This window comes from Coffea eugenioides, chromosome 7 (genome assembly GCF_003713205.1).
Source record: "Coffea eugenioides isolate CCC68of chromosome 7, Ceug_1.0, whole genome shotgun sequence".
NCBI lineage: Eukaryota > Viridiplantae > Streptophyta > Magnoliopsida > Gentianales > Rubiaceae > Coffea > Coffea eugenioides.
This window is the reverse complement of record NC_040041.1, coordinates 11721386-11736118: the sequence shown is the minus strand read 5'-3', so window position 1 is coordinate 11736118 and position 14733 is coordinate 11721386. Positions and strand designations below refer to the sequence as shown.

General features: G+C 35.9%; 3 protein-coding genes across 4 annotated transcripts in view; 1 reads left to right on the top strand and 2 right to left on the bottom strand.

Annotated features, from left to right (window-relative positions):
- Positions 1-6064: 6064 nt before the first annotated feature.
- On the top strand, positions 6065-8559 carry LOC113778530 (G-type lectin S-receptor-like serine/threonine-protein kinase LECRK3). The gene has a single exon (XM_027323965.1). It carries the CDS (start codon positions 6127-6129, stop codon positions 8491-8493), a length of 2367 nt encoding a protein of 788 aa, XP_027179766.1. The 5' UTR covers positions 6065-6126; the 3' UTR covers positions 8494-8559.
- Positions 8560-9768: 1209 nt separating this feature from the next.
- On the bottom strand, positions 9769-11354 carry LOC113778439 (UPF0235 protein C15orf40-like). Of its 2 annotated transcripts, none has more exons than XM_027323852.1 (4): positions 11177-11354; positions 10973-11061; positions 10200-10334; positions 9769-10082 (listed from the first exon to the last, which is right to left on the bottom strand). In XM_027323852.1, exons 1-3 carry the CDS (start codon positions 11340-11342, stop codon positions 10203-10205), a joined length of 387 nt encoding a protein of 128 aa, XP_027179653.1. In that variant the 5' UTR covers positions 11343-11354; the 3' UTR covers positions 9769-10082; positions 10200-10202. The 2 variants fall into 2 exon arrangements, with proteins under 2 accessions (XP_027179653.1, XP_027179652.1); XM_027323851.1 differs by having other exon boundaries at positions 9769-10076.
- Positions 11355-12729: 1375 nt separating this feature from the next.
- Positions 12730-14733, bottom strand: part of LOC113776898 (G-type lectin S-receptor-like serine/threonine-protein kinase LECRK2) — a 10074-nt gene continuing 8070 nt past the window's right edge. The window contains exon 2 of the mRNA XM_027321947.1: positions 12730-14729. Within this exon, the coding sequence (XP_027177748.1) occupies positions 12865-14729 (1865 nt within the window). The 3' untranslated portion in view covers positions 12730-12864. The remainder of the gene's footprint in view (positions 14730-14733) is intronic.

Sequence of the window (14733 nt, the reverse complement as noted above, 5' to 3'; positions counted from 1 at the left end):
CACTTTCCCTATTTTGAATAGAATTAAGATTCCTAAATTGCAATTGAGCCTATATATTTTAAAAGTTCCATTCTTTTAAACTAGTTTCATGTTTTCTCATCAAAGTAATTATCCATTTCCTTAGATATTTTACTTGATAAATTAAACTTTATCACTACACAATATTTATTTATAGATATTCCTATACTTTGTTTTTTATTTATGAGAGTTCTAAACATTTATGGGGCAAATGCACGACACATTGGGCTTTCGCTATGCCTCACCTCATGAGACAAAAACCTATCTTGCCTAACATCTCAACCCTTTTAAAACATTGATTATCATCCAATAATCCTTGTTTTGGTGGGAAAGGGGGGAGCAAAAGTAGGGGTATATTATGATCAGGCTAAACGTTGCATGTTCAAGTTTACATTCATATTTCGACAAGTCTAAAATTATGCTTGAGCTTAGGGCTGCACATGATCTAAGTAGCTCATGAGCTACTCAATTATGAGCACAACTCAAACTCGATGTAGATCGAGTTCGGGTCAAGGTCGAGCTACTCAATTGGAAAAATGAGTTGAGTTTAATCTTGAATATGTCAAGCTCGTGAGCTCGACGAGGTTATTCAAGTATTTAGTGTTATATTTAATTTATATATTATGTGTTATGAATTTACTATTGTAGGTTTATAAGTTAGATAATTTACGATATAAACCTCTTTCTCATAACATTATGTTGGAGTGATTTAAACATTTGACAATATAAAATCAAAAAAATATTAAAAGTTAAAAGCTGAATTGAATTTCAGAAACATTTTTTTCTATCACAATTCACAAATCGCAAGTTCTCAATCCTAATTCCCAAGTTTTCCTCCCTTATTCCAGCTTCTTCTTCTTCAGACGAAATTTGAAAGTCTCCATCTTCATCTTCTTCAAACAGCAAATTGACTGCAACTTCACTTGCTTTGCCGCTACCACTGCTGACCTGAGCTGGAGTTGCATTGCGCCGCTGTCGCTGCCCTGATCTCGAGTTGCAGCTTATCCGAGAGTGGATAGAAAGATGGAATTCGATCAAATACTGAGCCTCAGGCCATTCAAGGAATTTGGGATTCTTGACTGCTTCTGCTGAAGTACTTATTGTGATTATTAGGCTTTTGCTTTGCTAATTGCTACATATCTTGTATTCTTGTTAGTGTATAGATAGGATCTTTAATGATGCATGTTATTGTTATAAATAACGTTTTGGGAGGGATTTTATGCAGGATGATAAACTGGAAAAATGGTTGAGTGTTTGATCTTCAGTGGCAGGAGCGGAATGATTGTGGAAATTTTGGAAATGGAGAGCAGATTTTCAAGCCAGAAAATGGGGCTCGAGCTCGAGTAGCTTGAGCTCAAAAAGGCTAGACAGATTCTTCAGCCTATTCGAGTCAAGCCTGAGCTCGTGCGATGCTTCCAGGAGTCGAGATCGTTTATTTTGCTCGTTCAAGTTCAAGCAGCACCAATAACAATTGAACTTGAGTTCGAGCATGACACTATTTGAAATTGACTCTACTTGACTTGCATGCATCCCTACTTAAGTTTTGATAATTTTTTGAATCATCTCAAATGAGCTTTAATCTAATCAATTAAAAGTTGAGCTTAAGTAGTAAGTCCTGTCAATGATAAAACCAAGATTTCAGCTTCGAGAGGGAGAACAATCGAAAGTATAATTATTGTAAATCCTACTCTTAAATAAGTTATTGCTATCATGCCATGCTTTTTCTTCGTCGTACTAGTTTTTTTTCCTTAAAAAAAAAATCCTATACATCAATACCTAAAAGTAAGGGTGCTATGGTTCCAATATCGCCATTTTGATTCAAAAATGGCCGATTCCATTTACGGATAGTTATAGTTACGGTTTTGAATTTTTTTTTGGTCTAGTTCTGATTCCTTTTAGTTATGGTTATGGTTTTGACTTTTTCTTAATTACACTTAATCACTTATGATCAAGAACCCGATACTAAGAAAATTTAATACTGAATTTAGAATAAGGACAAGTAAAGAAATTGGATGTTCAAGAAAATTAAGACACTTAATTTATTTTTAGTTAACAATAAAAAGAAAAAGTGATACAAATTATATGAAAGAAATATACCTCACATTTATTAAACGTTTTAACTAAAATAAACAATACATAGTTTTCTCATCGAAATTGAATTAGAAAGGAAAAAAATATTTCAATTTCCCCATTGATATTTGATTTTTATTTTGTAAGGATAATTTGAGCCTGAATCAAAACATTCAGCACAGTTCTGGCCTTGATTCCTTTTCCACAAAGTCTGTTTCGGTTCAAGCTGGACAAACAGCTGGTCAAGTTCAAGTTTTGCTCTTGATTTAAATCTGAAATGTGGCCATGTCTATCTAAAAACAAACACAACAGCCATGAATCATTTAATTATAAATACACAAGTCATTTGATGAACTACCAAATAAATTAATAGCGTAATATATCATACACCTTAAAATACTAAATGCAAACTCAGAATAAAGTTAACTGTATAAATGATTAATGATTAAGAGTTAAAATAGGAAAAACTATAAAGCCAAAATAAAAATAAAAAATTTGCTAGAGTTTGAGCAAGAGCCCTCAAGTATATTCAATAAAATTGGGGAATAGTTGAAAGATTAAAAGTCATTACTTGGTGTTTAGTTTTACATTTTTTTAGTTGATGTTAATTCAAATAAATAGAGTTTTAGCACTAGCTGCCTTTTCTTTTCTTCGACTTTGTTTCATATTTATGTAGCGTTTCCTTCATCCTAGTTGCCATTCTAAAGTTAGAGTTTGCTTGCTATATATAGGAGGCTTGAATAAAGAGGAATTAAATGGAATAACTGGCCATAAACATTTTGGGGGTAAAGTAACAGAGGCCTTGTTCTCACATGATTTTGGAAACCTAATTCTACTTTTTGATTTTTGAAAAGCAATTTTTTATTGTGTTTTCAACTGATTTTGAAAACCTAATTTTAAAATTTTTGTACCTAGAAAAACTGAAAATCAAAAGTAGGTCTTGAGATGCTTTTGGATTCTGATTCTGGTTCACTTTTTCATGCAGACAAAAATACCATTCAAATTTCAACATAATTACTAAACAATCTAAAGATTTGATAATTTTTATGATGTCTCTAATTTCTTCCTACTCTTATTCGACTTCGAGATTCATCTATCTGTTCCTTCTTTTGGTCATCCAATATTCAATCTTCACAAAGAAAAAAGAGTAATTACATCAAAAATTATTTAATTAGCATAAAGATTTATTCATGTGGCATATAAGGCTAACATTGTCATCTTTTTGGTCAAAATCAACTTTTTTTAACTTTTTTTTAAATTATCTATGCATTTATTCAAATAGATTTTCTAACAATAAACGAGAACACATAAGTCGTTCTAAAAGATCTAATTTTCAAGAACCAATTTTACAAAATCAAAATCAATCGAGAACAAAATATGAAAAATCAAAATCCAGTTTAAGAAGGTTGAGAAGTGGTTGCGAAAAGTTGAAATATAGAGATACTGTTGATAGGCTATTTGTGAAAGTTTTGACAAGCAAGCACCATTGGAATCAGACAAAAGATTAATTATACGATATAAAAACTACTGTTAAAGAAATAAAGATAAGAGCAGGTTTCGCATATATTTTGTTAAAAAAAAATATGAAATTGGATTATTTGTAAATACTTAAAATTTTGCTTGACATTGAAATTTGTAATCTACCCTCTTTATTTGGCAGAAGAATACAATCTTTAAAAAAAAAAAAAAATTTGAAACTGCCAATTTTTCTCACACGAGTTCCGAAGACTAGAGTCAGCAGCCACTTCTCAGCACATGATATCTGATGAAAATGGCTGTCGAGGTCAGGACCATTCGCCTGTGGTTTCTACCAGCAAGGCAATGTAGCAATGAGACATGGAATTTTTTTGAACAACTATAATTATTTCAATTGAATTTTAGTTCCATGGAGAAAAATATTCCAAGTCTGATAGAGAAATAATAATAATGCAGCAATCAGTCAGAAAATTTTTGGAAATTTTTTTTGGAATTACAATCACCATTCCAAGTTCAGGTGTTGGATATGTTTTCTGGAGGAAGGATGCTATATTTTTAGTGAGTAAATTCGAGCGCGCAAGAGGGGTAAATGAGTGCAAATATTAATAAGCTATTTCATTGGGATACTAATCAAAATCAAGTCCTTAGGAGTAAGATTACAAAGTCAAGTTTTGCGATTATGAGTTAGTATTGTCAATTGTCCTCTAAAGTTAATAAGAGGGATCTTTATACCTTTGATCTATAATAAGACTCCCATGAGTATTGCACACGATATTAAGAAAGATTTCGATTATAGAGAATGTTATAATTGTATGAACGAGGACAAACTTATGCCAAGACCAAGAAAATAAACTCTCAGTAAAACTGACAATAATTACCTTAGCAACTTTGCTGACTAAGCCAAGTTTCAGATTTGTGACTTGATTTTCATCTAAAGTCTTTTTGGTTGGCTTTATAAGGAATTCTACTCACATCATTGCAGATTAAAGAAAAGGAACAAAACAAAACTATATAACTGGAATTGATACCGTTTCATTAAACTTAAGGATAAATTACAAATAACTCTTTTGTGGTTTCATCTATTACCACATGACCCTCCTTCATGTTTCAAAATATTCATTTCACCCCCTATTGTTTCATGTACGTTCGACATTTGACGAAAAATAACCTACTAATGTTGTTAGTTGAAATATCAACAATGTCTTTAGTTAATTGCTAAATCAAACAACAACTTAATCACCTTATATAAAACCACATAAGGATTACATGGATAAATGCAAAAATTACAACGGGTAAAGTGGATATTAATGCAAATTATAAAGAAATTAAGTAGATGTTATGATACAGCACTTTTGGAGCGCTCTCAAATAATTGCCGTAACTAATTGTGCATTCTATCAATTTTTCACTTTACATAAAGTTATAGAGGAATCATATGGCTATTTTGAAACTTTAAAGGGACCATCTAACATTATGCAAAACCACAAAGGGGTTATATGTAATTTAACCTATACTTGATGACATTCCAAGTGGTCCACCGTAATTCACAAGGCACCGAACTTTCCTTCTTGCCAACTGGCAGGAAATTGCATTTGGGGTCCCGAGACTCCTCACTATTCTATAATTCTACAGAGTGAATCACTCTTGATTGGAAAAGTATTTTGAAGGACCTAAGACCAGAATACAGTACATTTACCTCCAGTTTTTTGGCATGAATAATGAATTTACACAATTTTTTTGAAGGAGTCAATTTTCGGGTAAACGATAATTTGATTTCACATCTAAATTAGCATACTGATTTTACCTCTCTAAATTAGCATACTGATTTTACCTCTCTAAAAACGCTTGCTTATGTCAATGATTATTAATCACCCATATCATATCCAGAGTTAAAAAGCAATCCAACTTGGAAATGGTGAGCCTGGACCAAAGGAGGAATACAGTTGCTGAAGGAACCAGAATTGAGATTTGGGAATAAAATTGATAAAGAAGTAAGCATACCTTAGGGGGCAAGAATAATCAGGACGTATTAAAGTTTAGGCATAAATCACTTCACATCTCAGTCTCGCAACTGCTTTAAAGCTCATCATTTTGATCTGCTCATTCCAAGTTCAGAACAGGGTTATAATATCCGGCCCAAACAGCTGAAAACTACACAAATAATATCAAGCACGATTGAATTCTACAAAGTTATATTTACCCCAAATGCCAACAGGCATCTGCCTATTGCAAAATTCTTTCACGTGGGAAAGCCAATCCACGCAAAATTTCCACCACTGCCAACTTTGATGAAGTCTGAGTCCAAGTCATGCAATGACTTGGAGTCAAGCACTATTCCTGTGAAATCAAGATAATCATATTTATCAACAACATGAAAATTCTTCACCACGCGTTTTACGTCTAGCAGGACTTCAATACTTCTTTTGCAATGAAAAATCTTCTATAAATTGCAGCTTAGACATTCAAAATTGTTATCCCCTCCAATTTGGAAACACCAGAATTAGAAAAAGAGAGAGAAAAAAAAGTCCACATAAAACGAGCAAATATCCTTTTCTCAAACATCATGGCTGCCCTTTTGTTCTTACTCTTTTTGTCTGCATTTTCCTTAGCAGCTGCTCGAATTAGCCCGAGTTCTACTCTTACACCCACTGGCAAGAACTCATCATGGTTGTCACCTTCAGGGCTTTATGCCTTTGGGTTCTATCCCATAGGCAATGGCTATGCTGTGGGAGTTTTCCTCAATGGAATTCCTGATTCCCTCAGAGGAATTCCTGATAAGACCGTAGTATGGACAGCCAATAGGGATAGTGCCATTCATCCACTGAATGTTACACTGGTTCTAACCAATGATGGAAGGCTAATCCTGCAGCAGTCACCAGGCCAAGAAGTAGACATTGTCAATCTTGCTGAAGACAAGATTGCTTCAGCTTCTATGCTAGATTCAGGAAATTTTGTCCTGTACAATTCTGCTAACAACACCATATGGCAGAGTTTTGATTATCCAACTGACACCCTTTTACCCACTCAGCGTCTTATAACTGATGACGGGCAAGGTCAGGGGCAGCTGTTTTCAAGTGCTTCAGAAAATGATCCTTCAACAGGGCCTTTCCGCCTAATTATGCAGCAAGATGGAACCCTGGTGCAATATCCTACAGATGCACCGAGTTTAGATCCATATGCTTACTACTCATCATACACTAATAATGGCGGGCCGCATGTGACCCTGAATCTTGACCCAAATGGATATCTCTACCTGTTGAGGGACAATGGCACCATAATATTCAATGTCACTCAAGGATTCCCCGATCAGAAAACAATCTATCGCGCAACCATTGATGTGGATGGTATTTTTCGGCTATATTCATATTCTCTCCAGTACAAAGACAACTGGATCGTCAGGTATAACACTACATCAAATAAATGTGAACCCAAAGGCATATGCGGACTCAATGCCTTCTGCAGCAATGTAGATACTGACATCGAATGTAAGTGCATTCCAGGATTCGATTTTATTTCTCCAGGTGACCTCAGCTCAGGGTGTCAGAGAAATTTTTCACAAGAGGGATGTCAATCCCCGAAAGAAATCCTCAGATTCACAATGATGCCAATACCAAACACAGTCTGGGAAAATGCTTCATATGACACATTCAAGACAAGCATAAGACAAGAATGCGAACAGGCTTGTCTAAACGATTGCAACTGTGGCGCAGCGTTATTTGGAGATGGTGGATGCAGCAAGCAAAGGCTTCCATTGAAATATGGGAAAAGAGTGCTGACTAATCCAAAAGTTGCTCTTGTGAAGGTGGGCATGCCTGGTTCCCCAGTTGGAGGTGGTCCGAGCTATCCCCAATTACACCCCAAGAAAAAGTTGCGTCTGGATATCTTAATCATCAGCATTTCACTTCTTGTTTTTGCCCTGGTGATACTTGTAATTTCTGGGGTTCTTATTCATATACATCAATTAGGTGCTCACAAAAACATGTCCAGATACAAGAATGCTGAACCAATCGGCGATGTTGCCCCGCGGGCATTCACCTATGCAGAACTAGAGCGGGCAACAAATGACTTCAAAGAAGAGCTGGGACAAGGAGCATTTGGAACTGTTTACAAAGGTATGCTGATGGATTTCCAGAAGACAGTCGCCGTGAAAAGACTGGAAAAAATATTAGCTGAAGGGGAAGCAGAAAGGGAGTTCCATAATGAGATGGCAGTGATTGGAAAAACACATCATCGTAATCTTGTCCGGTTACTTGGTTACTGTGCTGATGGACCTAAGAAGCTTCTAGTGTATGAATACATGAGCAGCGGATCATTGGCGGATGTCCTTTATGCCAAAGAGAACCAGCCCAACTGGGATGAAGGGATTAAAATTGCTTGTGACATTGCAAGAGGTATTCTCTACTTACATGAAGAGTGTGAGACACAAATCATCCATTGTGACATCAAACCTCAAAATATCCTCATGGATGAACACAGATGTGCAAAAATCTCAGATTTTGGCCTAGCAAAACTCTTAAAGCATGATCAGACCAAAACCTTTACTGCAATCAGAGGGACAAAAGGCTATGTTGCACCAGAATGGCATAAAAAATTGCCAGTCACAGTTAAAGCAGATGTGTACAGCTATGGGATTGTGCTGCTCGAGATCATATGTCGCCGAAAGAACATTGATTGGAGCTTCCCCGAGGATCAAGCTATTCTTGAAGAATATGCTTATGATTGCTTTGAGGCTCAAGAGTTGCATAAATTGTTTGCTGATGATGAGCTTGTTAACATGAGACAACTGGAAAGAATGATCAAGATAGCTATCTGGTGCATCCAAGGAGAGCCCTCACTTCGTCCCACAATGAAGAAAGTTCTGCTAATGCTAGAAGGGACAGTAGATATCCCAATACCACCAAATCCTACTTCTTTTCTCAGTTCTACCTAGCACGACAGTTTCTTTCTTTTGTTATGCTTTGTTCAACTAGTGTCAAATGTAATCCAGTATTAGATAAATGTGATGCAGCAATAAAAGAATTGCTTTACAATACCTCTTTTAAAATATTCCTCATAATTCACAGTCTGAACTTAGATTTCTACTAAAACATTTAAAGTTTTCCTGCATGTAACTATATTCAATTTGCAAGCATATCAATGTACTGGGATATTAGCTGCATATTCCCATCCCTTTTCAAAGAGTCCGATATATAGGGATGATTAACGTTACAATTCAATTGTAATATGTAGATTTTGATGGTTCTGCAAGAACATAAACCATGATCAAAGTTTACAAATCAAACATTTAAACACCCTATAACTTACACTTTACCTCCGAGTTCATATCATTAGCAGTTTACACCACAAGACTAACGATCAACTATCACGGCCTATTTTCCATCTAAGAAAACAATAGAAAGTCTTTAATCCCCTGTACCATTATCTGCATTCTCCTTCAACCCCCCCCCCCCCCCCCCCAAAAAAAACAAAAAAAAAAAATCTTCTTTTTTTCCCTTTTCTTCTCAATTGTGAATTATAAATCACTTATGGTGTTCAACAATTTTTCAAGGCAAGCAGCCCAACTCTTTGCCGATTGGTCTGCTGGTTTTAACAGTTTGCCCTAGCTAATAATATAAATATGTCCACGATGTAACCAACATTGATAACTCTACCAAGTTCTAACAGAAATGGCTTCCAATATATTCTTTCAACTAAACCGATAATTCTTGTATAGGTGTGATTCCTAGTCAAATGTACATTTTCATTATGACAATACTGCCCTAGAAAATTACACTCTGCAAGATAATAAGATTGAAAGGAAACGAGGATTGGATGAGAAAGAATAGTGTTAGTCTCAATTCCAATCAATACTTGATCGAGAGAAGGGTGACAGGTGGCAAGCATATGACATCTTAGAAGTGCAACCATCAGCAACTAGTGGAAGGCAGAAGAGTCAAAGTAATAACTCAAGGAGGACAAATTCATGGCAGTATCGCCAGCCACTTACTAATCCTTGATTTTATTGATACCAAACTCTTACTGACAGAATATGTGTTAAAATTTGAAACATATGTTGGGCATACACACTATGATGACATACCATGCATCAAAGCAGAAATGAACTCCAATATCAAACTCAAGCAAAATAGCTCTGACAACACCTTCAGCCAATTACTAATCCTTGACTGCATGGAAATATAAAACTCTGATCCTACAGAAAGATATGTTAAATAGAAAGATATGCTGGCCATACATCTTAATATGCAATTGTGTAAAACTGGATTTCAATATCACAATCACATAAATACAAGAATCCTACCACTAAAAATCCCCAAGCATCTAGTGCTCATTTATCATTGGCAGAAAGAAGTACAAAAACAAACTAGATATGTAGCTTCCACGAGAAAGCTGAAATACAAGATAGTACACCATACTCAACTCTTGAAGATGGAAGAAGTACACAGAAATATCAATTAAAAAATTGTATGAGATAACCCCATTGTAAGGAAATGATTCCACCATACTTTCAAAGACCTGCTACCGCCACAAACCAGAAACTGTCATCAGATACCTCATAATACCAACATAATTAGAAAGCCTCATAGGCACATTGCTTATTCATCGTATTGTCATGGTGAAAGAGCTGAAACAAACTACCTTTTATTGGCCCTTTAATACTTTGTCAAGCGCATCAAACACACCCTGTAAAGTTACTTCCTCTACAACCACAACCTTGTCCCGTGATTTCAAACCAGAGCCTATAGAAACTTGTCTTCTTTTGACCCCTATCACCTGTTGAGGAAGGAAAATCAAATCTTAATATCGCCTACCAGAATGTATCCAGTCCTTTGAATCTACCAAATCTATCTTTTTTCTTCAATGCAGCCATCTGAAAATTAACATCAACCTAAATTCGTCCAATCCTCAGGATACATAAATGCATTCTAGCAACAAAAACCAAGCTAGTTTAACGTTATGCACTGCTGTTTAACCTCGTACATTTGTTAGAATCAGTTAAAACACTCTGCATTCAATTCATCATTTTCCGACTTATTTTTCGCATTTACCAACTTCAGAAACATATAATCATAAGATGTACATCGCATCAACAAATTTCCTACACAGATACTTAAATCAACTTCATTAGCAACTTCATTAGCAATAATCCTCCAGAGTTTAGGCCAAAAGTTCCTTCTTATCCAGGCCATACAATAGAAGTAAATAAAAATTCTCAAATCAATTGAAAAAATAAAAATACAATTCACAAAACTCTAATTAATGATAAAACCCTTCATATATCCAACTTGATCCAAGCTAAGTTCCAAACTAGTATCAGACTTCAAATTAAAAATTTTTAAATTATAAATGATATTAGTAAAAAGAAAATCCAACTAATATATAATTGAAAAAATGAAGAATGAAGAACTTACAGAGCTGATGTAATCAAGAAGTGCAGCATTAGCTTCGCCGTCTTTGGCAGGGGCATCAATTTGGACTCCTAATGCTTCATCATTAATATCTGTTCTTCCATTTTTTGCAAGAAAATAGAATTATTATATTCATACAGCTTATAATATGATCAGAGTTTAAATTTAAATTGAAAAGTATATAAGAAAGCAGGGAAAGAGAAGGACCAGTGATGGTGGCGAGCTTGGAACCGGGCTTGGCGTGGATGGTGATGGCGACGGAGGAAGGAGGAACGGAGCGGAGGCAGGCGGGGAATTTGGATTGAGAAGTGGATGGAGACTGAGTTGACTCGGCTGAGTTGAGTTTGGGTTTGGATTTCTTATTTGGAGCCATTTTCTGCGGGTTTACCAATGCCTTGCTGTCTGCTGCTGCTGTATAGAGGTCCAAAAGAGATTTTTTTTTCTTTTTTTGGGTCCAAAAGAGATTTTTTTTTTTTTTTTTGTCCAAAAGTTGATAGCTCATTAAGTTAAATTCTTGCGAATAATTGAGAAGGTAATCCTTTCACAATAAATAAATGAATAAATAAATAAATAATTAGGGATAATTTGGAAAACCTCCTCTGAGATTTTTAATAATATCACCCAACACCGGTGAAATTTGAAAAATATCACTTGATTCACTTATTTTCAAAATTTTGTAACATTTTAAACCCAATTCAAAATATACTATTAGAATATTCATTTTAAAAAAAAGAACATAGTTTCTCTCCATGAGAAAATAAAAAGTATATTAATCTAAAGTTAAAAACAAAGTCAAAAGTATGAAGATGTAAATATGATGAGACAAAATAAAGCAATCGCAATTATAGGCAAATTTTGTTTTAAAGTACACAAAGGGAAATCTATTTAAAATGGTTTCAAACTACAAAAAGATTTTTTTTTGTCTTCTTTAGGGTTAAATTATTTGGTGCTATATTAATTTTTTTTAATTATCAACTATTTTACTAATGAATAGATTTGGTACTTCCAGCAAGAGATAAATCCAAGAATTAGTACCAGGCAATCAGCAATCAAAGGTTATCATTAACCGGTGATAAAAGACACTATTTTTTGATTGAGTTGTTTTTGTGGTCATGAAGTTATCTGAAAATTGAATTATTAACAATGTCTAACACTTGGGGAAAATGTATTAACTGATGATAAAAACTTGAAGATAATTAAATCACACAAATATTTCTTAATCAATTATTAATACATTTTTACTTGTAATTGATGGTTGCTGTGGGTGGTGCTATGAACAGATAACTGCACAGCATAAAAGAAAAATCAAAAAGTGCACAGCCAAGTCTACTAGTAAATATGCATATTTTCTGTGTTAGTATACACATAAGGGTTTATAAAACTACTATTACCTCTCTTTAGGGATGAAAAGTATACTAGATATTTGTACTATTTCTTGAGGAGTCCTGCTTGGCTTTCGCCATAGATGGTGAAACAACTGTTTCATGGCTCAACTACTTTAGCTTCCCCAGTCTTACACTTTTCTATATGTATTGCTACATTATGTTTGTCATTCTTGCTTAAATGTATATGAAGGTGGACGAATTTTCTTTCGTGGCTGCATTTGTTTTTGTTCATATTCTTCTTATCTGAAAAGTTTGAGTGCAATGATGCAAATTTGGAATAAGGGAGAGATGAGCAGTAGTAACTTGAAATTTGAAATCTTATGTGTACGATTAGAGAAGCATTTGATACACAGAACCCTGAAAAGGATTATTTGACTATTGATCAACATTCTTCTTTTCAAACAGAAAGATCTTTATATCAGGAAGAAGTTGCTGCAGCATCTGATCTAGTGCTAGTGCATTTATGTATTATTGGAAAGATGCACCAAATGAGAAATGATAGCAACAATTTTAGTAATGGACGCTGAATTCATCCGATGGACATGGTGGAATAGGTACATCAATGATCCCCTCCAGCATCATCATCACCGTCTTCATTGGAAATCGAAGAGCCGGTTCATCCTGAATACACCATAATGCAACTGTAACCATTCTCTCAAAGGTCCTCCTGTCTACCTCTTCGCCTCTGATGAGTTTGCCCAGCTCGTTGGCCTCAAAGCACTTATAAGCCCAGGCAGGCAGCAGGGTTTCTTCCGGCCTTGACAGGTTGTATGCCAAGTTCTTTCTGCAGCAAACAATTTCCAGTAGAACTATTCCAAAGCTGTAAATGTCCACCTTCACGGATATGGGAACGTTTTTGAACCATTCTGGTGCGATATACCCTCTTGTCCCCCTGGCATGAGTGTTTGTTCTCGTTTGTTCCGGCATTAGTAATTTAGCTATACCAAAATCTGAGATTTTTGCCCTCCAAGATTCGTCAAGTAAGATGTTCTGAGGCTTTATGTCACAATGAATTATTGCAGACTCGCACTCCTCGTGGAGATAGAGTATGCCTCTGGCAACGTCTAGTGCAATCCGAACTCTATCATCCCAATTCGGACGCCATTGTCCTTTGAAGAGAAGATCAGCGAGGGAACCATTGCTCATATATTCGTAAACCAAAAGCCTCTTCGATCCCTCAATACAGTATCCAAGCAAGCGGACCAAATTCCTGTGTCGAGTTCTGCCAATTACCCTCATTTCAGCTCGGAACTCTCTTTCACCCTCTTCGACCACCTTCTCTAATCTTTTCACCGCCACAAAGCTTCTGCCTTTGTCAAAAGTGCCTTTGTGAACTGCTCCAAATCCGCCTCTACCTAATTCCTGGTTGAACCCCTTGGTAGCCTTCTTTAGCTCATTGTAAGTGTATGTTCGAAGAGTGAATCCCTTCATTAAGCCAGTTGTTCTGGTCTCAAAAAGTAGTTTTCTGTACTTCAAGATACGGAACTTAAAGATGAAGATAGTGAAGACTGCAAGGATGATGCAGGAATATGTTACGAAGCTCAGACTTAGAGCAAGGATAGTTGACCACGGCTGTTTCTGAGTATCACCGTTCAGACTTCTGCTAATGTCAATAGACAGCTTGAAGAAAGCAATAGATGGTACGGTACCAGTTGTATTCTTGAGATACTTGAGTGGAAGCTTGTATTTAGAGCAAGTGGGTTCAGAATATATAGCTGCATCACAATCACAGTCCTCCAAGCAGGAATGATTGCAATCTTCCTTCTCGCGCATGGGCGCTAGAAAATAAGGCCGATCATCACACCCTACATTCAGAGAAGTCATGTTAATATGGGAGGCATCTTCCTTGCCTAAAATGCACTTGCTCCCAGTGAAGTTCCTCTCACAGCCACCACTTGTCTCGTTGAGGTCTGTGAAACTGTAACCTGGCATACAGAAGCACTGGGGTTCGCCATCAATCCTACTGCAATAACTGTTATAGCCACAGAAACCTTTCACGTCACAGAGATCAGCAATTGCTTCCCACTCTGTCGACATATTAGATTTTCCCTCTGCATCAAAGCTATGAGAAAACAATCTAAAATTTCCATCATAACCAAGTGTTGCACGGTAAAGACTTCCGTTTACCCTTGAAAGTGGTGATGCCACAGGTTGTATCACTGAGGTACCAGTAGCATCAGCCAGTAATAATTTGCCGGTGACATTAGTAAGAATCAGCTTAGTCTTGGGGTTATTCATAGTCCCCGTGTTCCAGTAGGAATCTACCGAGTCATCTGCGGAGTCGGCAGGATATGCAACAAGATTTCCATCATACTGCATTTTCAGATGAAATCGACCTGACGGGTGGTCGATTGGAGACAAACTAGAGATCAACTCTTT